This window comes from Sceloporus occidentalis, unplaced genomic scaffold (assembly GCF_023333645.1).
Source record: "Sceloporus occidentalis isolate IW3139 unplaced genomic scaffold, rSceOcc1.0.p SCAF_2, whole genome shotgun sequence".
In the NCBI taxonomy this organism is placed as follows: Eukaryota; Metazoa; Chordata; class Lepidosauria; order Squamata; family Phrynosomatidae; genus Sceloporus; species Sceloporus occidentalis.
Genome location: NW_028316982.1, coordinates 1,124,915 through 1,148,528, shown reverse-complemented (window position 1 = coordinate 1,148,528; position 23,614 = coordinate 1,124,915). Strand labels below are relative to the sequence as shown.

Sequence of the window (23,614 nt, the reverse complement as noted above, 5' to 3'; positions counted from 1 at the left end):
AGCTCCAATGCCCCTATCCGAAGCATCAGTGGCTATTGTAAAGGGTTTGTCAAAATCTGGTGCCATCAAGACTGGATCGGTGTCTCAAAAGCCTCCTGGCACCCTGCTCTCCATTTCACTATCTTGGGTTTCTTCGAACCCGTGAGGTCTGTCAGAGGAGCTGCTATCTGACTGTAGTGTGGTACAGACCTCCTGTAGTATCCTGACAAGCCAAGGAAGGATTGGACCGGTTTACGGGACCGCGGCCTTGGCCAGTCATGGATCACTTCGACCTTTGCTTGCAAAGGCGCGATAGTCCCTTGTCTCACCTCATGACCAAGGTAGGTTACTCTCTCCAGCACAAACTGGCACTTCTTGGCCTTGATTGTAAGGCCGGCCTCCTGAATGCGCTGAAAGACAGTCTCTAAATGGAGAAGATGGTCTTCCCAGGAGTCAGAGAAAATTGCAATGTCTTCTAGGTAAGCTACCTAGGTAGACTCAGGGAGCTGGGAATGTTTAGCCTGGATAAGAGAAGGTTAAGAGGGGATATGATAGCCCTGTTTAAATAAATATAAACAAATTATTATTATTATTATTATTATTATTATTATAAATACTTGAAGGGATGTCACATTGAGGCGGGAGCTAGCTTTTTTTCTGCTGCTCCAGAGAATAGGACACAATGGTGCAATGGATGCAAGCTACAGGAAAAGAGATTCCACCTCAACATTAGGAAGAACTTCCTGAGAGTAAGGGCTGTTCGAAAGTGGAACACACTGCTTCCTTGGAGTGTAATGGAGTCTCCTTCCTTGGAGGTCTTTAAGCAGAGGCTGGATGGCCATCTGTCAATGGGGATGCTTTGATTGAGAGTTCCTGCATGGCAGAATGGGGTTAGACTGGATCAGGGCCCTTATGGTCTCTTCCAACTCTAGGATTTGATAATTTCTGCAGTGCAGAACAGATATCAGGCACATTTGTTTGACTCTTCAGTTACCCTTGGTACCCACAGACGTATCCTCTAGCACCATCTTTTGAATGAGCTGACTCTCTTCCCATCCCAGAATCTCCTTGGCTTTCTAAAAGTCTGGGTGTGCTTGTGTAATGACTGGGCCCTCCAGTCATTTGAGGACTTCTCCTGAACCACAAAGGGTTAATCTGGGGGGAGGTACATGCTAATGAGAGCTGACATCACATGCTAATGGGCAGTTACATCCTAGCTGACAGCGGCCTTTTCAAGAAGGTTCCATGAGAGGACTTTAAATACTCTTTAAGACCATGCTTCCTTTGTTCTCCATCTTTGTATTTGTTTGGGGGAGCCAGCTGTGTGTTTGCACGGAGGCAGGCAAAAGGGATGCAAGTACAGCTAGGCCATGAGGGCCAGCTCCTTGCATCCGAGAACTCAACAAGGACTGCAAATCCCATCCCTGTGTGAGTAGCTAGGAAATGTATTAGCCAGTGCGTTTAGGTTTTGTTATGTTTATCTAACAGCTTGCCTGAAATGAATACTCTGTAACTATGCTTTCTGTACCTGCGAGGCAAGGAGGCTTTGCATGAATGATATCTTCTTATCCTATTCTATTTCTTTAAAATAAGTATCTTTCTTTGAAAGTATCTGCTGTCTCTCTCTGCTCCTGTACACGTGTCTTAGCTCAGTTACTGATTGCTTAAGTTAGCAAGGAAGGAAACTAGAGATCCCTAGCAAGTCCCAGTGTGTGCTTAGGGAGACATAGTTCATTGAGATTCACTGGGTGGTGGCAGCGAGACTAAAGAATCTCAAGGGGTCTCATTCAGCTCAGCATGGAGCGGGAATGGAGACCTAGGAGACTCTAAGGGAAAGTTTAAGGGACTCCCTGGGGGTAAGAGCCATGCACAGGGCTGATTACCCTCAGGGATCACCACAGCTTAGGATGGGGCTGAAAGTAAGAAATGCTTGGGGAGCACATGGTGGAAAAGAAAAACGGCATACCACAAAGCTCTGAAAGTCACAAAGTTTAGTTTAATTTGACATTTCATCAGTGATGTTATTGTAAGGCATCAATATGCATTTAAAAGGAATTTTCCACCAGAAAGAACTAAAACAGAATAAAACGGAGGCCTAAGGCAGCAGAAGGGGAAGACTGACGGCTGGACCTGGGAATCCGACCGGCTGAGAGCCAAAAATGGCCAATTCTTTGCCATGTTACAGATGGAATTTGTAACTGTGTGGGTCTATTTTTGGGGGGAGGGAAGGGGGACAGTCCCTCACCAGATTCCCCACTATTTAAATCAAGTAAATCTTTAAGAAAAAAGAAAAGAGCATCCTGACATTTCTAAGTATTTCATGAGGCCCAGGTTCATCATTGCTTTATTCCCCCCCCCCCCCCCCAATAATAAATAGTCAAAAAGTAGAGGACAGAGAGAAACAGGTTAAGAGCAAGTAGCTCCACTTGCATCTGGTTGGAAAGGCCTGATTTTAATGGTGGACCTCAGCCTAAGCTGCTTCATCTCTGCAATCCTGGACAAGACAAGAGCCATAGGAATTAACAGCCTTGTTCTTCCCCTCCTCAATGGCTAATACTGTCCAGAATAACTCTTTTACTATAAAGGCAACTAGCACAATTTCCACAGATGTTTGGAGAAGCGGAATAGTGTCTGCCCAAATATGTAACAAACACATGGAGACCCTGAAGGACTTGTCTTCACTTCACAGGCCTACATTTCAGGATAAACTTGAAAAGGCCAAAAGCATGTAAAAGATTTCAGTACTCCTGCCTGGCCCCATCTCCTGACTGCTATAGTGTGGATCCCATCCTCCACCCACCTCCTCATCTGCAGCCTTCTTATCTTCTAGCTGCGCTAAGTCTAGGTACTGTTTCGCCTGTCATCTCTGCAAAACTCACCATGAGGCAGCGGTGACCCATCCAACAGCCTGTCCAGGAAGAGCACTGTCTGGAAGGTTTGCCACTCTGCCATACTGACACTGTTGGCAGCAGCCACCGCATCAAGGGGCTCCGTGGTCCAGAGGTCAAAGAGCATCTCCACAGGGCTGGTCAGACTGGATCCCTGAGATAAGTCTGGCTCAATTAAAGGAGGGCCCGTCGCGTTGAGCCAGCGTTCAAACTCGAGTCCTGCAAGAGACACACCAGCATGGATCAAAGAGGGAACCGCATGGGATGCTTTTTCGCTTCCAAAGAGGGAAGGCTTCTGTGACCATTGGCAGTTTTTTGATACAGAGTCAGGCAGAAATCCTTTCTAGCCCCACTGTCCATTATGAGAGGACAATGACTAAGATTTCCTATGTGCAAAGTGCAAGCTCTAGTACATAATAATGCCAAATTCAGTTACTAAGTTTAAGGACCTTGTACCAAGTTGCACTTCAATGTCACAAGGCAACCATGACTTACACTGCTGGGGCAAAGGGGTCTCGCCATTCCAAGGTAGAACCAGAAGTGACTACACATCAGGAAAGCCCATTTTCAGCCTAATCTGTGTGGGAATTACTTTGCTTGGAGCAATAACATTTTTTTCTAAAAGAAATCCCCAGAATGGGCAGAAATATGAAAGTTCTTTAAAAAGACCTTGTGCAGAAAAAAGGTGCTGGCAATGCAAGCGGTTTAGGATGGGCTTCCAGGCACCTGAAGCAGTGCTGCTGAAGCAAAGAAGCTGCTAAGATAAAGGTTCCCAGTGGGGACTTCATGGACTAGTGGGGTGGATTCTGCACCCCCAAAATCCTTCTAAGGATGGTTCTTATAGTGTTCTAATTTAGAGAGGTTTCTCTTTATCAAGAGCAGCCTTCCAACTGCAGAGGAGAAAGGAAACAAGAAAAACACCTTTGGGCACCCTGAAATGTTGAGAGTGGCCCACAGTTATGTCACATATTATTTGGCAGCAATTAAAGCAGATATTAAAGGTGGGACAAATTCAGCACCACACCCTCTGCCTTTTGCTTCAAGAAGCTGCGATGGAGATGCACCTTGCGAAATGCTTTCCATTCCTGGCTTCGAGCACATGGACCCAAAACAGCATGGGCTACGTTTGGCAGCATGGGCTACATTCAGACCTGTTCCTATGCCAGTAATAAGCCTATTGGGAAATGCAATACACCACTGCAGTCTCCTTAAAATCCAACCCCTGGATGCTCCTCCTAGGTTTTTAGGTGCTAGAAGTGGCACATATCCCAGTCCTGTCGAGTGCCTGAATTGTGCAAAGAGAAACTGAATCCCAACTTTTTGGCTGGAAAGCAGGGCAGAATGTGTTCTCCTGTCACTGCTTTCCTCATGGCCTCCCTTCACTGTGGGGTATGTGCCAAAGAAGTCCACAAGACACAGAATAACTTGATGGGATGGAGCCCTCACTCTTTGTCAAAATGGCATAACAGCCCTTGTATGGCACATCTACAAAAGGAATATGGTACTAGGAATATGGTCCTGATATCAGTGCACTAGTTCATAGCATCAGCCATTTTTCAAATGTTACATATAGCCTGCTAATGTTTTTTTCCCCCTCACCTGTTTTGTTATCAATGCATTTTTCTTTCAATTCTGGGAAGAAATCCAGGAAGGAATCCAAGAGATCTTGGGCCACAACACTTCTGAACTTGTATTTCTCAATGTAGGCCTGAAAGTGAGGCAGGAGAATGTGTTAAAGAGTTGCAAAACTTCCAGGAAACAAAGGCAAGACTTTTAGAGAGCGAAGCCCCAGCGATCAGGGAAGGTACAGCAATAATGGGGAATTAAGAGGAAAGCAAAGGTGGCAGGAAGAAAATAATGTCAAGGCAATGCTTCTCAGGTTAGCTGATGTGGGGGCCCAGCAATTTCTTTTTGTGGAGTGCCAAGGATCTGTGCCCACTGGTTACAAATCCTAGCAGCCCTGGACATAGTGTAACTAAATTGGCCCCCCAACATTCACAGGCATTGGGACATAGCCTGCCACAAAAGTGGAAAAACCGCAAATACTGGCAAATATAATTGTTGTTTTTACTCAAGAGAATATTTTTCTAGGCAGCTGTAGATTCTCCAGCGCAACTCTGCAATCACATTCTGATGGATGCTGACCAAAGAATCACATTGGAGGACCTACAGATGCCTAGAGGGAATGTATTTTTTGGTGCCAGGGGCAAATACAGTAATCTGCAAATAATCAAATCTGCAAACGTGGAGGGATGACTATAACAGGAATGCCTGTACTGGAGCCCAAGAACGTCGAGGACTGCATGATTGGATGGATTTGAAGCATTTGTATGTCATCTCTCAGCCTGCTGGAGCCCACAAGGCAACATACAACAGACATGCATGATCCCCACCATTTATCCTCAGCGGTGTGGTTTTGTCATGGCCCATCTTCCCAAGCCATTTTTAGGCCCAGAAGGTGCTCTTTTGAAACCAGGGAAGTAGACTCTGTTTCAGAGGAAGGAACTGTCAAAACCACCTGAGTATTCCTTGCCTAAGAAAACCCTCTGAAATTCATGGGGTTCCCATAAGTCAACAGGTGACCTGAAGGCACATACAAACACACATACCCAAGAAAGGCCTTTTAAAAACAACAACAACAGGTCAAATGCAAGTGATTTCCTTTGTTAAATAAGTCTCCCACCTGGTGTTGGGGAGGAAGGGGGGGGCATAAAAGAGCCTGGAATCACAGAATCACAGAGTTGCAAGAGACCCCAAGGGCCATCCAGTCCAAGTCCCTGCTTGGAGGGCACAAGCTGGGTGAAATTGCCCTCGCACCTTCTACAGGCCGAGGGAGCAGTTCAAGGAAAACTCTTTGTCTGCAAAAATATAGGGGCAGGGGGACCCCGGGGGGGGGGGCTGAAAAGCCCAGATGTTGCCTGCAGGCCACATTTTCCCTATCACAGAATATAATTTGAGGATGATCCACATTACCATAGCCATCCTGAATCACAAAACTCCCCTCCCCTGCAGATCTGCCAAAGGCCAGTCATCTGTCACAAGATCTTTCATTAAATTACTACATACTCCAGGCCTATGGGATGACCATGCCAAACACAGAAATAAAGAAAATATGTTACACTTCCAGAAGTTTATGGCAAGTGAGTGGTTAAGATGTAAGTCATGTGTTCTACAGATGTAATGTTTAGGTAAACCTGAACACACAACTCAGGTTAACGGTAGAAAGAGACAGACACCACTGCTGAGCGAAGTAATAAAGGATTGCACAGAAAACGTTGCTGTGCCAGCCATCTGCTGTGACACCACCAGCCCACTCTTTCCATTCCACAACTTTTCATCATACTACAACTAGGGTACACAGGAACAGAGAGAAAGATATCTTCTTACTGTATTTCACCCTAGGAATCTTGCGCAGGGCACTTTCCATATCCTGCTGCTACTTTCAATCAGTTGCTGGACGTCCGACTCACACACCCATACAAACACGCAAAAAAGCCCCTTACTTTCTGCTGCTGCCTCTCTTGTTCTCCTAGATATATCAGCTAAAGTGCACACAGGTAAGGGTCTCATATATACACACACACAGGTGGATACAACCCAGCCATGAAACCCAAGTTACTAACTCGGAGGAAGGCATCAAAGCGTATTGGGTCTCCGCAGAGCTGAGACAGGTAGTAAACAAAGCAGTAACCTTTCTCATACGTGAAGAGGTTCATCAGATTGCTAGGATTCACACCTGTAAGAGGAAAAAACAACAACATCTTGATACAGCTATATGTACAAAAAGTAGACATTTCTCTAAGCCACAGACTTCTCCCTCAATTTTTTTTTAACTCGAACTATATCAGATCACAGTCCATTAGTATTGAGTATTAGAACTGAGAAGACTGAGTACGCATGGAGATTAAATACATCACTGTTAGATAAAGAAGAAATCATGCAAAAAGCAAAAGAAAACTTGAAATTTTTTTTCGAAGAAAACTTAAAACCAGATATAGAAGTAACAACAGTCTGGAAAGCATCAAAGGCATTCATGAGAGGCTTTTTTATGCAACAAAACATCAGATTAAAGAGGAAAAAAAAGGAGAGGCTGAACTCGATGTATGATATACTGAAGCAAAAAGAAAAGGAACTGAGTGAAAGCATAGGGAATGAAAAGATCATAAAAGAGATCAAAACGATAAAAAAACCAAATTGAATTAGAAGAAAACGAAGAGATACAAAAGAAAATTAGATATATAAGACAAGCCAGATTTGAGAATGCCAATAAACCAGGCTGATGGGTGGCACACTGTTTGAAAAAACAGAGGGAAAGGAATCTTATAACTGAAATCAGAACTAAAGAAGGAACACTAACAACAGACCAGAAGGAAATAAAGAAGGAATTCCTCCAATTCTTCGAAAAACTATACAAAGGTAATAATATCTCAAAGAATAGAATACAAGAGTTTCTGAAGAAATCAGATCAAAAAAACCTTAAAGATCAACAAAGGGAACTACTGAATGGACCGATATCGATGGCGGAAATCATAGAAGCTATCAGAGAAAGCAAAAAAGGGAAAACACCGGGTCCGGATGGATTTCCAGTCGAATATTATCAGAAACTAGAAGAACAATTAATACTACCATTTAAAATGACATTAAACGAAATAGGAAAACAAAAATACCCAGAAACATGGAAGCAAGCAAATATCACATTAATAGCTAAAGAAGACAGAGATCCCGCAGAGGTTAAAAACTACAGACCCATCTCCTTGCTCAATGCAGATTACAAGGTATTTGCAAAAATCCTGGCAACAAGATTGAAAAAAGTACTAGCAGATTGGATTGAAGAGGAACAAGCTGGATTTTTGCCGAAAAGACATATAAGAAAGAACATTCGTACTGTACTAAACACCATAGAATATTATGAAAGAAACAACGAGAAAAGCATGGCATTAGTATTTATGGACTTGGAAAAGGCATTCGACAAGATTAGTTGGGAAGCGATGTTTACAATGATGGAAGAAGTCAAGATAGGTACCCAATTTGAAAAGTGGATACAAGAAATTTACAAAGAACAGAATGCCAGGATAATAATTAACTATAACAAAACAGAAGAATTTAAAATCACGAAGGGCACCAGACAGGGATGCCCGCTCTCTCCATTGCTATTTATCTTCATATTAGAAGCACTCGACAATAGAATTAGAGAAGAAAAACAAATTAGAGGAATGAAAATCAAGAGGCATGAATACAAAATGCGAGCATTCGCAGATGACATCGTGTACACATTGGAAAATCCTTTAGAGAGCATAGAAAAACTAACAGAGATACTAAGAGAATTTGAATGCATCTCAGGACTAAAAGTAAATAAAGATAAAACTACATTGATAACAAAAAACCTAAATGAAAGCGAAGAAAAACAATTAATAAGCAGAAGTGGTTTCTCAATAAAGAAGAAGACAAAATTAGATATATAATTTTATAATTAGATATATAATTATATAATTAGATATATAATCAGAGGGAGCCATCAGGCAGACCCAGCAACATCTTGGACTGCCTGAAGGAAGAGGCCCCTCCCTCCTCAACTGTCATCTCGGCCTCAGAGGGAGCCATCAGGCAGACCAGCAACATCAGGGACTGCCTGAAGGAAGAGGCCCCTCCCTCCTCAACTGTCATCTCGGCCTCAGAGGGAGCCATCAGGCAGACCAGCAACATCTTGGACTGCCTGAAGGAAGAGGCCCCTCCCTCCTCAACTGTCATCTCGGCCTCAGAGGGAGCCATCAGGCAGACCAGCAACATCTTGGACTGCCTGAAGGAAGAGGCCCCTCCCTCCTCAACTGTCATCTCAGCCTCAGAGGGAGCCAGCAGGCAGACCAGCAACATCAGGGACTGCCTGAAGGAAGAGGCCCCTCCCTCCTCAACTGTCATCTCGGCCTCAGAGGGAGCCATCAGGCAGACCCAGCAACATCAGGGACTGCCTGAAGGAAGAGGCCCCTCCCTCCTCAACTGTCATCTCGGCCTCAGAGGGAGCCATCAGGCAGACCCAGCAACATCAGGGACTGCCTGAAGGAAGAGGCCCCTCCCTCCTCAACTGTCATCTCGGCCTCAGAGGGAGCCATCAGGCAGACCCAGCAACATCTTGGACTGCCTGAAGGAAGAGGCCCCTCCCTCCTCAACTGTCATCTCGGCCTCAGAGGGAGCCATCAGGCAGACCCAGCAACATCAGGGACTGCCTGAAGGAAGAGGCCCCTCCCTCCTCAACTGTCATCTCGGCCTCAGAGGGAGCCATCAGGCAGACCCAGCAACATCAGGGACTGCCTGAAGGAAGAGGCCCCTCCCTCCTCAACTGTCATCTCGGCCTCAGAGGGAGCCATCAGGCAGACCCAGCAACATCTTGGACTGCCTGAAGGAAGAGGCCCCTCCCTCCTCAACTGTCATCTCGGCCTCAGAGGGAGCCATCAGGCAGACCAGCAACATCTTGGACTGCCTGAAGGATGAGACTTCTCCCTCCTTTAACTGTATTTTTATTGTATTAACGATTTTACTGTACACCGCTATGATCATCGCGGAATAGCGGTCTATAAATAAAACATATTATTATTATTATTAAAATACCTGGGAATATGGATTACCAGTAAAAACACAGAGCTCTTCCATAATAACTACGAGAAAGTATGGAGAATGATAAGAAAAGACTTGGAGAGGTGGGGAAAGTTAAGACTGTCACTAATGGGTAGGATCTCTGTCATACAAATGAATATACTGCCAAAGATGCTGTACCTGTTCCAGAATATACCGATTTTGCACAATTTTAATCCAGTCAAGCGGTGGCAAAAAGATATTATGAATTTTGTTTGGGGGAAAAAGAAAGCAAGAATAAAAGCAAAAATTGTATGTGATATCAAAGAACGAGGAGGTTTAGCACTTCCAAACCTAATGCTATATTACTATGCAGCAACCCTATTATGGGTAAAGGATTAGGTAGCATTAGAAGATGACAAGTTGTTAGCATTAGAAGGGGAAAACATCTTGATACGGCTATATGTACAAAATGTAGACATTTCTCTAAGCCACAGACTTCTCCCTCAATATTTTTTAACTCCACGGCATAGTTAAGTGTATATCATGCTCTAAGCCAACATTACAGAAAGCAAATGGCTGCCCCAGGAGCTTAGAGCGTACAACAGAATGGCAACTCACTCCCGTTCTCATCCCTGGGTTCTAGTGAAGATGCTCACCAATGGTGGCATTTCATACTTGAGAGAAGTGACTAGTGGGGTGCCTTGGGGCTCTCTCCTGGACTTAGATCAGGGATTCTCAATCTATCATTCTCCATTCCCAGGAGGCTTTGCCAGCATGGACAATGACAGGTTCTGGGAGTTGAAGTTCAAAATACTCAGAAGACCAAAGGTTGAGAACCACAAACTTTGATGATGGAACAGAAGGTATGCTCATCAAATCTGCAGATGACACCAAATGGCATGGGAATGGGGTAACTAGTATCCCAGGGAACAGGATTAGAACTCAAACAGCCCCTGACAGATTGGAATGCTGGGCTAAAATAATAATATGAATTTTAACAGGGATAAATGTAAGATACTACATTTAAACATCAGTCAACATATAAAGTGGCGGCCAAAAACCTCCAAAGAAATTCTAGGCTGCATCAACAGGAGTATAGTGTCCAGATCAAGGGAAGTAGTAGTACTGCTCTGTCCTCCTTTGGTCAGACCTCACTTAGAATACTGTGTCTAGTTCTAGGAACAGCAATTCCAGAAGGATATTGACAAGCTGGAATGTATCCAGAGAAGGGCTTCTGGAAACCAAGGCTAATGAGGAATGATTCAGGAGTTAGGTATGTTTAGCTTGGATAAGGGATGACTGAGAGCCATCTTTAAATATCTGAAGAGATGTTGTGTAGAAGATGGAGTGGGTTTGCTTTCTGCTGCAACAGAGACTAGAACCTGGATCAATGGATGCAAATTATAAGAAAAGATATTCTACCCAAACATCATGAAGAACTTCTTGACTGTAAGAGCTGTATGGCAGTGGAATAGACTCCCTGAGAAAGTGATGGACTCTCCCTCTTTGGAGGTCTTTAAAGAGAAGTTGGACGAGCTTTAGCTATGTATTCCTGCATGGCAGGAGACTGGACTATGAGGTCCTTGAGGCACCTTCCAACTCTAAGATTCTATCCTTCTAACTCTGAAGCCCCCTAATGAGTCCCATAAAGGTACTGGCTACTCCCAAAAACTTATTGGACAAAGATGCCTAGAAAATGGATTAAAAACTCTTCTTGTGGGGCTTTGCAATGTTGCATAATTTAGCAGGTGGGGTGGCATGGGACGTGGTGGTGGGGATGGATGGATGGATGGATGGATGGATGGATGGATGGATGGATGGATGGATGGAGGTGGTGAGAATCTCACACCTCCTTTTTTTATTTGGACTTTAGAAAACATCCCCAGTTTTCTAGGGGCCATGGGGGCAATTTTGCCACCGCTTCCCCAGGTTGCTCTAGACTCAGGCACTGGAAGTGGAAGCGGCCAGCATTGATTTAAATAGATATATCCAGTAAGCCCTTGATATCTGCTGAGGTTTGGCTCTTGAACCCGCTGTGGATAACAAAACCAGTGGATGCTTGTCCCATTAAATTCAGTGGCAAAGTAAAATGGTGTCCGTCATATAAAATGGCAAAATCATGGTTGTTTTGGGGGGATTTATATATTTTTAAAATATTTTTAAGCTGTGGATAAAGAATCCGTGGATACAGAGGGCCAACTGTAGTCCTGCCGTGCCGAAAACATTTTAGTGGGGATGGCAAAATTGCCTCTCCTGTCTACTAGAAGGCATTATAAAATCAAAGCAAAACAAAATGGTGGGGGCGGTGGATGAGGAATCTATGGTAATCTTACAGTACAATCTCATATGTACCTATTCAGTTTTAAGACCAATGAAATAAACAGGGGTGGCTACTAGGAAAGAGCATAAAGCTGGTACCTATGTACACTTTAACAACAGCTCATTGCCTGTTCCTAAATTAAGAGGGATGCGTTCTCCATTACACTATAAACTTTCATGCTTCATTTCTCACTGTTGACATTTCCCAGTTTGGTGGAACTGGCCCAAAATGTGGCAAGGAAGAGAAGGAAAAGAGACTGCGCTAACGATCACAAAAATGTCACAAGTTCTGACATGGGCAGCCAGAAGTAGTCAGGCTCCTGTTTTATAAAAGCCAAAGCCCAACCTGCTTTTCTCAGCCCCAAATGTACCTGGCTCCAGCTTAACCTGAAGCTTGCTAACAGGGTTGTCTTCACCGAGGAGCTTCATTTGTCTGTGAAGAGCGTCAAGGCGGAAGGCAGTTTCCAGGCAGGTAAAAGCAGCACCTGTCCAAAAACAAAGGTATCTATTTAGACCTGGGTCTGAAACATGACATTTGGCAAGACAGTGTGAACCTCAAGCTTCCTTTGCAGCTATATAGAATGACACCCAAAATCCACAAAACAGCAATATTTTTTATTGGGCCAACCAAAAATGCACAAAATACATCATGCAAGCTTTTGAAATCTGCTGAAGGTCTGAAGGGGTTCCACTTAGGCAGAGGCCATTCCTGTCTTTGGCCATGTGGGATCTGGGAGATAAAATCCAGGCAATAAAATTTAAAACCCATTAACTACCATATATACTAACGTTATTACTTGACCTCATGTTTAAACACACATGAAAGGGAGTCAAGGAAAGAGAAAGAGGAGGGAGAAGATGCTTGATTACTCCAAACATCCATGCTACTGTTCATGAGCGTGCGCCTCTTCCTCCGCTGTGGCTTCCTGCTCCGCCTCCTCTGCTGCCTGAGCCGCTTGCTTGGCCAACTGCGCCACTCCGGCCAGCAGTATGGCAGCTCGTTGTGCTGGACCTGTTGGAGAGAGAGAAAAATTCAGTTCCCAAACCAATGTTCCTTTTTCCAGAGATGGAAGTGACATCAGCCCAGGGCTTTCAGAACTAGAGACACTGGTCAGAGACTGGCTTCATGAAGGTGCCAGGGAAGAGTACACCTAAACTCTATGTCTCTCAATGAGCTTTATCCTTTACCTTGACAGGTAATGGCAAAAAATCACCAATGGGTGATTCAGCCTAAGCCCTGGTTTTCTCCCATTTATCCTCAAGATAGAGAAGACACATATTCCCTCTATCTTTCACATATAGAAACACACATATATATAATATATGCATACACTGATGAAAGAGGTGCAGATGTGGCCCTTAAAGGGGGAACAGCCTCCTTCTTGGCAACTGGGGCGGCTTCAACCCTATCCCTATTTTTGAGGGCTGACCTTTCCAGGGCTACAGATCTTCCCTATGAGGGCCCTCATGGACAGGCGAACATACAATTATATGTCAAGAGAGGCTTCAAGCCTCTCAAAGGGGCTGCTTTTTCAGCTGAGACCAGGATAAATGTAAAAGGCAATTTGGCCATAGGCCACAGCAGCCTCTGTATTGCTCAGGAGGCAGTTTTGAAAATAAACAAACAAGCAAGCAAACAAACAAACCCGCTGACATGCAGGCGCCTGTTCTGAACAAAATTTGGGGACTGGATTGGTGGCGAACTCTATGAAGAATGACTGGGTCCCCTCTTGGTAGAGATGGATGACAGGTTCTTCAGGCCCCTGCAGAGGGGAGGACTTGGGGCCACGGGACCCAGCGCCTGAGACCCCCGCTGTCTCCAGAACCGGAGCCTTGGTTCCCTCTGGGCAACCTCAGTTTCCCTAAGGGCCAGTCTTCCCCAATGCTTCCCTATGGGCCAATATTCCCCAATGTCTCCCTGTGGGCCAGTCTTCCCCAATGCTTCCCTATGGTCCAGTATTACCAATGATTGCCTATGGGCCAGTCTTCCCCAATGCTTCCCTATGGGCCAGTCTTCCTCTATGATTCCCTATGGGCCAATATTCCCCAATGTCTCCCTGTGGGCCAGTCTTCCCCAATGCTTCCCTATGGGCCAGTCTTCCCAATGATTCCCTATGGGCCTGTATTCCCCAATGATTCCCTATGGGCCTGTATTCCCCAATGTCTCCCTATGGACCAATATTCCCCAATGATTCCCTATGGGCCAGTCTTCGTCTATGATTCCCTATGGGCCAATATTCCCCAAAGTCTCCCTATGGGCCAGTCTTCCCAATGATTGCCTATGGGCCAGTCTTCCCCAATGTCTCCCTGTGAGCCAATATTCCCCAATGTCTCCCTATGGGCCAATATTCCCCAAAGTCTCCCTATGGGCCAGTCTTCCCTAATGCTTCCCTATGGGCCAATATTCCCCAATGATTCCCTATGGGCCAGTCTTCCCCAATGCTTCCCTATGGACCAATATTCCCCAATGATTCCCTATGGGCCAGTCTTCCCCAATTATTGCCTATGGGCCAGTCTTCCCCAATGTCTCCCTGTGGGCCAATATTCCCCAAAGTCTCCCTATGGGCCAGTCTTCCCCAATGTCTCCTTGTGGGCCAATATTCCCCAAAGTCTCCCTATGGGCCAGTCTTCCCCAGTGTCTCCCTGTGGGCCAGTCTTCCCCGATGTCTCCCTGTGGGCCAGTCTTCCCCAATGTCTCCCTGTGGGCCAATATTCCCCAATGTCTCCCTATGGGCCAGTCTTTCCAATGATTGCCTATGGCCCAGTCTTCCCCAGGGTCTCCCTGTGGGCCAATATTCCCCAAAGTCTCCCTATGGGCCAGTCTTCCCCAGTGTCTCCCTGTGGGCCAGTCTTCCCCGATGATTCCCTATGGGCCAGTCTTCCTCAATGTCTCCCTATGGGCCAATATTCCCCAATGTCTCCCTATGGGCCAGTCTTCCTAATGATTGCCTATGGGCCAGTCTTCCCTGATGTTTCCCTATGGGACAGTCTTCCTCAATGTCTCCCTATGGGCCAGTCTTCCCAATGATTGCCTATGGGCCAGTCTTCCCTGATGTTTCCCTATGGGCCAGTCTTCCCCAATGTCTCCCTATGAGCCAATATTCCCCAATGTCTCCCTATGGGCCAGTCTTCCCAATGATTGCCTATGGGCTAATATTGCCCAATGTCTGCCTATGGGCCAGTCTTCTCAATGATTGCCTATGGGCCAGTCTTTCCAATGACTGCCTATGGGCCAGTCTTCCCAATGACTGCCTATGGGCCAGTCTTCCCCAATGTCTCCCTATGCGCCAGTCTTCCCAATGATTGCCTATGGGCCAGTCTTCCCCGATGTTTCCCTATGGGCCAGTCTTCCCCAATGATTCCCTATGGGCCAGTCTTCCCAATGATTGCCTATGGGCCAGTCTTCCCCAATGTCTCCCTATGCACCAGTCTTCCCAATGATTGCCTATGGGCCAGTCTTCCCCGATGTTTCCCTATGGGCCAGTCTTCCCCAATGATTCCCTATGGGCCAGTCTTCCCAATGATTGCCTATGGGCCAGTCTTCCCCAATGTCTCCCTATGGGCCAATATTCCCCAATGCTTCCCTATGGGCCAGTCTTCCCCAATGCTTCCCTATGGACCAATATTCCCCAATGATTCCCTATGGGCCAGTCTTCCCAATGATTGCCTATGGGCCAGTCTTCCCCAATGTGTCCCTATGGGCCAATATTCCCCAATGATTCCCTATGGGCCAGTCTTCCCCAATGTCTCCCTATGGGCCAATATTCCCCAATGATTGCCTATGGGCCAGTCTTCCCCAATGTCTCCCTGTGGGCCAATATTCCCCAAAGTCTCCCTATGGGCCAGTCTTCCCCAATGTCTCCTTGTGGGCCAGTCTTTCCAATGATTGCCTATGGCCCAGTCTTCCCCAGGGTCTCCCTGTGGGCCAATATTCCCCAATGTCTCCCTATGGGCCAGTCTTCCCAATGATTGCCTATGGGCCAATATTCCCCAATGTCTCCCTGTGGGCCAGTCTTCCCCAATGCTTCCCTATGGGCCAATATTCCCCAATGTCTCCCTGTGGGCCAGTCTTCCCCAATGCTTCCCTATGGTCCAGTATTACCAATGGTTGCCTATGGGCCAGTCTTCCCCGATGTTTCCCTATGGGCCAGTCTTCCCCAATGATTCCCTATGGGCCAGTCTTCCCAATGATTGCCTATGGGCCAGTCTTCCCCAATGTCTCCCTATGGCCCAGTCTTCCCTGATGTCGCCCTATGGGCCAGTCTTCCCAATGATTGCCTATGGGCCAGTCTTCCCCGATGTTTCCCTATGGGCCAGTCTTCCCTGATGTTTCCCTATGGGCCAGTCTTCCTCAATGTCTCCCTATGGGCCAGTCTTCCCAATGATTGCCTATGGGCCAGTCTTCCCCAATGTCTCCCTATGGGCCAGTCTTCCCCGATGTCTCCCTGTGGGCCAGTCTTCCCCAATGTCTCCCTGTGGGACAATATTCCCCAATGTCTCCCTAGGGGCCAGTCTTCCCAATGATTGCCTATGGGCCAATATTCCCCTATGTCTCCCTATGGGCCAGTCTTCTCAATGATTGTCTATGCACCAGTCTTCCCAATGATTGCCTATGGGCCAGTCTTCCCCAATGTCTCCCTGTGGGCCAGTCTTCCCAATGATTGCCTATGGGCCAGTCTTCCCCGATGTTTCCCTATGGGCCAGTCTTCCCCAATGTCTCCCTATGGGCCAGTCTTCCCAATGATTGCCTATGGGCCAATATTCCCCTATGTCTCCCTATGGGCCAGTCTTCTCAATGATTGCCTATGCACCAGTCTTCCCAATGATTGCCTATCGGCCAGTCTTCCCTGACGTTTCCCTATGGGCCAATATTCCCCAATGTCTCCCTATGGGCCAGTCTTCCCAATGATTGCCTATGGGCCAGTCTTCCCCAATGTCTCCCTATGCGCCAGTCTTCCCAATGATTGCCTATGGGCCAGTCTTCCCTGATGTTTCCCGATGGGCCAGTCTTCCCAATGATTTCCTATGGGCCAATATTCCCCTATGTCTCCCTATGGGCCAGTCTTCTCAATGATTGCCTATGCACCAGTCTTCCCAATGATTGCTTATGGGCCAGTCTTCCCCGATGTTTCCCTATGGGCCAGTCTTCCCTGATGTTTCCCTATGGGCCAGTCTTCCTCAATGTCTCCCTGTGGGCCAGTCTTCCCAATGATTGCCTATGGGCCAGTCTTCTCAATGATTGCCTATGGGCCAGTCTTCCCAATGATTGCCTATGGGCCAGTCTTCCCTGATGTTTCCCTATGGGCCAGTCTTCCCCAATGTCTCCCTGTGGGCCAGTCTTCCCAATGATTGCCTATGGGCCAGTCTTCCCTGATGTTTCCCTATGGGCCAGTCTTCCCCAATGTCTCCCTATGCACCAGTCTTCCCAATGATTGCCTATGGGCCAGTCTTCCCTGATGTTTCCCTATGGGCCAGTGTTCCCCAATGTCTCCCTGTGGGCCAGTCTTCCCAATGATTGCCTATGGGCCAGTCTTCCCCGATGTTTCCCTATGGGCCAGTCTTCCCCAATGTCTCCCTATGGGCCAGTCTTCCCAATGATTGCCTATGGGCCAATATTCCCCTATGTCTCCCTATGGGCCAGTCTTCTCAATGATTGCCTATGCACCAGTCTTCCCAATGATTGCCTATGGGCCAGTCTTCCCTGATGTTTCCCTATGGGCCAGTCTTCCCCAATGTCTCCCTATGGGCCAGTCTTCTCAATGCTTCCCTATGGGCCAGTCTTCCCCAATGCTTCCCTATGGACCAATATTCCCCAATGATTCCCTATGGGCCAGTCTTCCCAATGATTGCCTATGGGCCAGTCTTCCCCAATGTGTCCCTATGGGCCAATATTCCCCAATGATTCCCTATGGGCCAGTCTTCCCCAATGTCTCCCTATGGGCCAATATTCCCCAATGATTGCCTATGGGCCAGTCTTCCCCAATGTCTCCCTGTGGGCCAATATTCCCCAAAGTCTCCCTATGGGCCAGTCTTCCCCAATGTCTCCTTGTGGGCCAGTCTTTCCAATGATTGCCTATGGCCCAGTCTTCCCCAGGGTCTCCCTGTGGGCCAATATTCCCCAATGTCTCCCTATGGGCCAGTCTTCCCAATGATTGCCTATGGGCCAATATTCCCCAATGTCTCCCTGTGGGCCAGTCTTCCCCAATGCTTCCCTATGGGCCAATATTCCCCAATGTCTCCCTGTGGGCCAGTCTTCCCCAATGCTTCCCTATGGTCCAGTATTACCAATGGTTGCCTATGGGCCAGTCTTCCCCGATGTTTCCCTATGGGCCAGTCTTCCCCAATGATTCCCTATGGGCCAGTCTTCCCAATGATTGCCTATGGGCCAGTCTTCCCCAATGTCTCCCTATGGCCCAGTCTTCCCTGATGTCGCCCTATGGGCCAGTCTTCCCAATGATTGCCTATGGGCCAGTCTTCCCCGATGTTTCCCTATGGGCCAGTCTTCCCTGATGTTTCCCTATGGGCCAGTCTTCCTCAATGTCTCCCTATGGGCCAGTCTTCCCAATGATTGCCTATGGGCCAGTCTTCCCCAATGTCTCCCTATGGGCCAGTCTTCCCCGATGTCTCCCTGTGGGCCAGTCTTCCCCAATGTCTCCCTGTGGGACAATATTCCCCAATGTCTCCCTAGGGGCCAGTCTTCCCAATGATTGCCTATGGGCCAATATTCCCCTATGTCTCCCTATGGGCCAGTCTTCTCAATGATTGTCTATGCACCAGTCTTCCCAATGATTGCCTATGGGCCAGTCTTCCCCAATGTCTCCCTGTGGGCCAGTCTTCCCAATGATTGCCTATGGGCCAGTCTTCCCCGATGTTTCCCTATGGGCCAGTCTTCCCCAATGTCTCCCTATGGGCCAGTCTTCCCAATGATTGCCTATGGGCCAATATTCCCCTATGTCTCCCTATGGGCCAGTCTTCTCAATGATTGCCTATGCACCAGTCTTCCCAATGATTGCCTATCGGCCAGTCTTCCCTGACGTTTCCCTATGGGCCAATATTCCCCAATGTCTCCCTATGGGCCAGTCTTCCCAATGATTGCCTATGGGCCAGTCTTCCCCAATGTCTCCCTATGCGCCAGTCTTCCCAATGATTGCCTATGGGCCAGTCTTCCCTGATGTTTCCCGATGGGCCAGTCTTCCCAATGATTTCCTATGGGCCAATATTCCCCTATGTCTCCCTATGGGCCAGTCTTCTCAATGATTGCCTATGCACCAGTCTTCCCAATGATTGCTTATGGGCCAGTCTTCCCCGATGTTTCCCTATGGGCCAGTCTTCCCTGATGTTTCCCTATGGGCCAGTCTTCCTCAATGTCTCCCTGTGGGCCAGTCTTCCCAATGATTGCCTATGGGCCAGTCTTCTCAATGATTGCCTATGGGCCAGTCTTCCCAATGATTGCCTATGGGCCAGTCTTCCCTGATGTTTCCCTATGGGCCAGTCTTCCCCAATGTCTCCCTGTGGGCCAGTCTTCCCAATGATTGCCTATGGGCCAGTCTTCCCTGATGTTTCCCTATGGGCCAGTCTTCCCCAATGTCTCCCTATGCACCAGTCTTCCCAATGATTGCCTATGGGCCAGTCTTCCCTGATGTTTCCCTATGGGCCAGTGTTCCCCAATGTCTCCCTGTGGGCCAGTCTTCCCAATGATTGCCTATGGGCCAGTCTTCCCCGATGTTTCCCTATGGGCCAGTCTTCCCCAATGTCTCCCTATGGGCCAGTCTTCCCAATGATTGCCTATGGGCCAATATTCCCCTATGTCTCCCTATGGGCCAGTCTTCTCAATGATTGCCTATGCACCAGTCTTCCCAATGATTGCCTATGGGCCAGTCTTCCCTGATGTTTCCCTATGGGCCAGTCTTCCCCAATGTCTCCCTATGGGCCAGTCTTCTCAATGACTGCCTATGGGCCAGTCTTCCTCAATGTTTCCCTATGGGCCAATATTCCCCAATGTCTCCCTATGGGCCAGTCTTCCCAATGATTGCCGATGGGCCAATATTCCCCAATGTCTCCCTGTGGGCCAGTCTTCCCAATGATTGCCTATGGGCCAGTCTTCTCAATGATTGCCTATGGGCCAGTCTTCCCCAATGTCTCCCTATGGGCCAGTCTTCCCAATGATTGCCTATGGGCCAGTGTTCCCCGATGTTTCCCTATGGGCCAGTCTTCCCCAACGTCTCCCTATGGGCCAGTCTTCCCCGATGTCTCCCTATGGGCCAGTCTTCCCCAATGTCTCCCTATGGGCCAGTCTTCCCAATGATTGCCTATGGGCCAGTCTTCCCCAATGTCTCCCTATGGGCCAGTCTTCCCCAATGTCTCCCTATGGGCCAGTCTTCCCAATGATTGCTTATGGGCCAGTCTTCCCCAACGTCTCCCTATGGGCCAGTCTTCCCAATGATTGCCTATGGGCCAGTCTTCCTCAATGTCTCCCTGTGGGCCAGTCTTCCCAATGATTGCCTATGGGCCAGTCTTCCCTGATGTTTCCCTATGGGCCAGTCTTCCCTGATGTTTCCCTATGGGCCAGTCTTCCCCAATGTCTCCCTATGAGCCAATATTCCCCAATGTCTCCCTATGGGCCAGTCTTCCCAATGATTGCCTATGGGCTAATATTGCCCAATGTCTCCCTATGGGCCAGTCTTCTCAATGATTGCCTATGGGCCAGTCTTCCCCAATGTCTCCCTATGGGCCAGTCTTCCCCGATGTCTCCCTATGGGCCAGTCTTCCCCAATGTCTCCCTATGGGCCAGTCTTCCCAATGATTGCCTATGGGCCAGTCTTCCCCAATGTCTCCCTATGGGCCAGTCTTCCCCAATGTCTCCCTATGGGCCAGTCTTCCCCAATGTCTCCCTATGGGCCAGTCTTCCCCAATGTCTCCCTATGGGCCAGTCTTCCCAATGATTGCCTATGGGCCAGTCTTCCCCAACGTCTCCCTATGGGCCAGTCTTCCCAATGATTGCCTGTGGGCCAGTCTTCCCAATGATTGCCTATGGGCCAGTCTTCTCAATGATTGCCTATGGGCCAGTCTTCCCCAATGTCTCCCTATGGGCCAGTCTTCGCAATGATTGCCTATGGGCCAGTGTTCCCCGATGTCTCCCTATGGGCCAGTCTTCCCCGATGTCTCCCTATGGGCCAGTCTTCCCCGATGTCTCCCTATGGGCCAGTCTTCCCCAATGTCTCACTATGGACCAGTCTTCCCCGATGTCTCCCTATGGGCCAGTCTTCCCCGATGTCTCCCTATGGGCCAGTCTTCCCCAATGTCTCCCTATGGGCCAGTCTTCCCCAATGTCTCCCTATGGGCCAGTCTTCCCCAATGTCTCCCTATGGGCCAGTCTTCCCCGATGTCTCCCTATGGGCCAGTCTTCCCCGATGTCTCCCTATGGGCCAGTCTTCCCCAATGTCTCCCTATGGGCCAGTCTTCCCAATGATTGCCTATGGGCCAGTCTTCCCCAATGTCTCCCTATGGGCCAGTCTTCCCCAATGCCTCCCTATGGGCCAGTCTTCCCCAATGTCTCCCTATGGGCCAGTCTTCCCCAATGTCTCCCTATGGGCCGGTCTTCCCAATGATTGCCTATGGGCCAGTGTTCCCCGATGTTTCCCTATAGGCCAGTCTTCCCAATGATTGCCTATGGGCCAGTCTTCCCCAATGTCTCCCTATGGGCCAGTCTTCCCAATGATTGCCTATGGGCCAGTGTTCCCCGATGTTTCCCTATGGGCCAGTCTTCCCAATGATTGCCTATGAGCCAGTCTTCCCCAATGTCTCCCTATGGGCCAGTCTTCCCCAATGTCTCCCTATGGGCCAGTCTTCCCCAATGTCTCCCTATGGGCCAGTCTTCCCCAATGTCTCCCTATGGGCCAGTATTCCCCAATGTCTCCCTATGGGCCAGTCTTCCCAACGTCTCCCTATGGGCCAGTCTTCCCCAACGTCTCCCTATGGGCCGGTCTTCCCAATGTCTCCCTATGGGCCAGTCTTCCCCAATGTCTCCCTATGGGCCAGTCTTCCCCAATGTCTCCCTATGGGCCAGTCTTCCCCGATGTCTCCCTCTGGGCCAGTCTTCCCCAATGTCTCCCTCTGGGCCAGTCTTCCCCGATGTCTCCCTATGGGCCAGTCTTCCCCAATGTCTCCCTATGGGCCAGTCTTCCCCAATGTCTCCCTATGGGCCAATATTCCCCAATGTCTCCCTATGGGCCAGTCTTCCCAATGTCTCCCTATGGGCCAGTCTTCCCCAACGTCTCCCTATGTGCCGGTCTTCCCAATGTCTCCCTATGGGCCAGTCTTCCCCAATGTCTCCCTATGGGCCAGTCTTCCCCAATGTCTCCCTATGGGCCAGTCTTCCCCAATGTCTCCCTATGGGCCAGTCTTCCCCAATGTCTCCCTATGGGCCAATATTCCCCAATGTCTCCCTATGGGCCAGTCTTCCCAATGTCTCCCTATGGGCCAATATTCCCCAATGTCTCCCTATGGGCCAGTCTTCCCAATGTCTCCCTATGGACCAGTCTTCCCCAATGTCTCCCTATGGGCCAGTCTTCCCAATGATTGCCTATGGACCAGTCTTCCCCAATGTCTTCCTATGGGCCAGTCTTCTCAATGATTGCCTATGGGCCAGTCTTCCCCAATGTCTCCCTCTGGGCCACTCTTCCCCAATGTCTCCCTCTGGGCCAGTCTTCCCCGATGTCTCCCTCTGGGCCAGTCTTCCCCAATGTCTCCCTCTGGGCCAGTCTTCCCCGATGTCTCCCTATGGGCCAGTCTTCCCCAATGTCTCCCTATGGGCCACTCTTCCCCAATGTCTCCCTATGGGCCAGTCTTCCCCAATGTCTCCCTATGGGCCAGTCTTCCCCAATGTCTCCCTATGGACCAGTCTTCCCCAACGTCTCCCCATGGGCCGGTCTTCCCCAACGTCTCCCTATGGGCCAGTCTTCCCAATGATTGCCTATGGGCCAGTCTTCCCTGATGTTTCCCTATGGACCAGTCTTCCCCAATGTCTCCCTATGGGCCAGTCTTCCCCAACGTCTCCCTATGGGCCGGTCTTCCATCCTCGTGTGGTTCCTGCAGTGCGGATGCAGCCCTAGCCGAGTCCCAGAGATGGAAGACAGCCCCGCCCCTTCTCCCTCTCCCTTTCTTGCCATGCAGGAACTCCACATCAAAGCCCTCCTGCAGCCTCCGCTCAGGGAGGGGCCTTGCTGTTGCCATGGCTACTGCTATTCACGGAGCTGGGCCCAAGGAGGAAGCGGCGGAGGCTGGGCGGGCGGCGGCAGCCAGAGCAGGACGAAGGTCGGAAGAAGCACCGAGAGGACGACCGAAGGGAAGGCGGCGCCGTAGAGCCAAAGCCACCCGAGAGGCACCGCCACCGCCACCGCCGACAGCTTGAGGGCGCTAGCGGCCCAGTCTGGCATGGCTGCTCCTCCACCCGCTCCTCTTCCTAGCGGTTGCCACGGCAACGACGACGACGACGACGACGACGCTCGGGAGGCAGGGGGCGGGGCCTGTGACCTCACTTCCGCCGCCTGCGAAGGAAAGGAAAGGCGCTTGGAGGCCGGACAGTCCTTCTTCCAACTCTATGGTTCCAACTCTATGGTTCGGAGAGCGATCGAGTCTCCTTCCTTGGAGGCGGCTGTCTTTCAGCCGAGGCTGGATCTGGGCATCTATCCCAGAGGCTTTGATGGAGAGTTCCTGCATGGCAGACGGAGGAGGAGGAAGGGGTTGAGCGGATCAGGGCCCTTTGGGGGGCTCTCTTCCAACTCTCTGGTTCAGAAGGGAACCCCCCCCCCTTTCCTTGGCTCTGCCAAAAAGGTCCCAAGGGCCTCCATGGAACCACA

At 48.9% G+C, this 23,614-nt stretch overlaps 1 protein-coding gene across 2 annotated transcripts; it reads right to left on the bottom strand.

The window, feature by feature from the left end:
• Positions 1 to 480: 480 nt before the first annotated feature.
• On the bottom strand, positions 481 to 23,221 carry LOC149317838 (aminopeptidase RNPEPL1-like). Of its 2 annotated transcripts, none has more exons than XM_089508551.1 (7): positions 23,005 to 23,221; positions 12,576 to 12,768; positions 12,128 to 12,241; positions 6,491 to 6,603; positions 4,467 to 4,575; positions 2,859 to 3,086; positions 481 to 500 (listed from the first exon to the last, which is right to left on the bottom strand). In XM_089508551.1, exons 2-7 carry the CDS (start codon positions 12,649 to 12,651, stop codon positions 496 to 498), a joined length of 645 nt encoding a protein of 214 aa, XP_089364677.1. In that variant the 5' UTR covers positions 12,652 to 12,768; positions 23,005 to 23,221; the 3' UTR covers positions 481 to 495. The 2 variants fall into 2 exon arrangements, with proteins under 2 accessions (XP_089364677.1, XP_089364676.1); XM_089508550.1 differs by lacking the exon at positions 481 to 500 and adding an exon at positions 2,337 to 2,473.
• Positions 23,222 to 23,614: the final 393 nt, after the last annotated feature.

What these genes read in the sequence shown, in the direction of transcription:
- LOC149317838 (XM_089508550.1), bottom strand. Translation starts at nt 12,651, where the DNA reads ATGAACAGTAGCATGGATGTTTGGAGTAATCAAGCATCTTCTCCCTCC. An exon ending in TTTCCTTGACTCCCTTTCAT is followed by an intron (nt 12,242 to 12,575) that starts GTGTGTTTAAAC and finishes GTTTTTGGACAG; the next exon opens with GTGCTGCTTTTACCTGCCTG. An exon ending in TCAGGTTAAGCTGGAGCCAG is followed by an intron (nt 6,604 to 12,127) that starts GTACATTTGGGG and finishes TTCCTCTTACAG; the next exon opens with GTGTGAATCCTAGCAATCTG.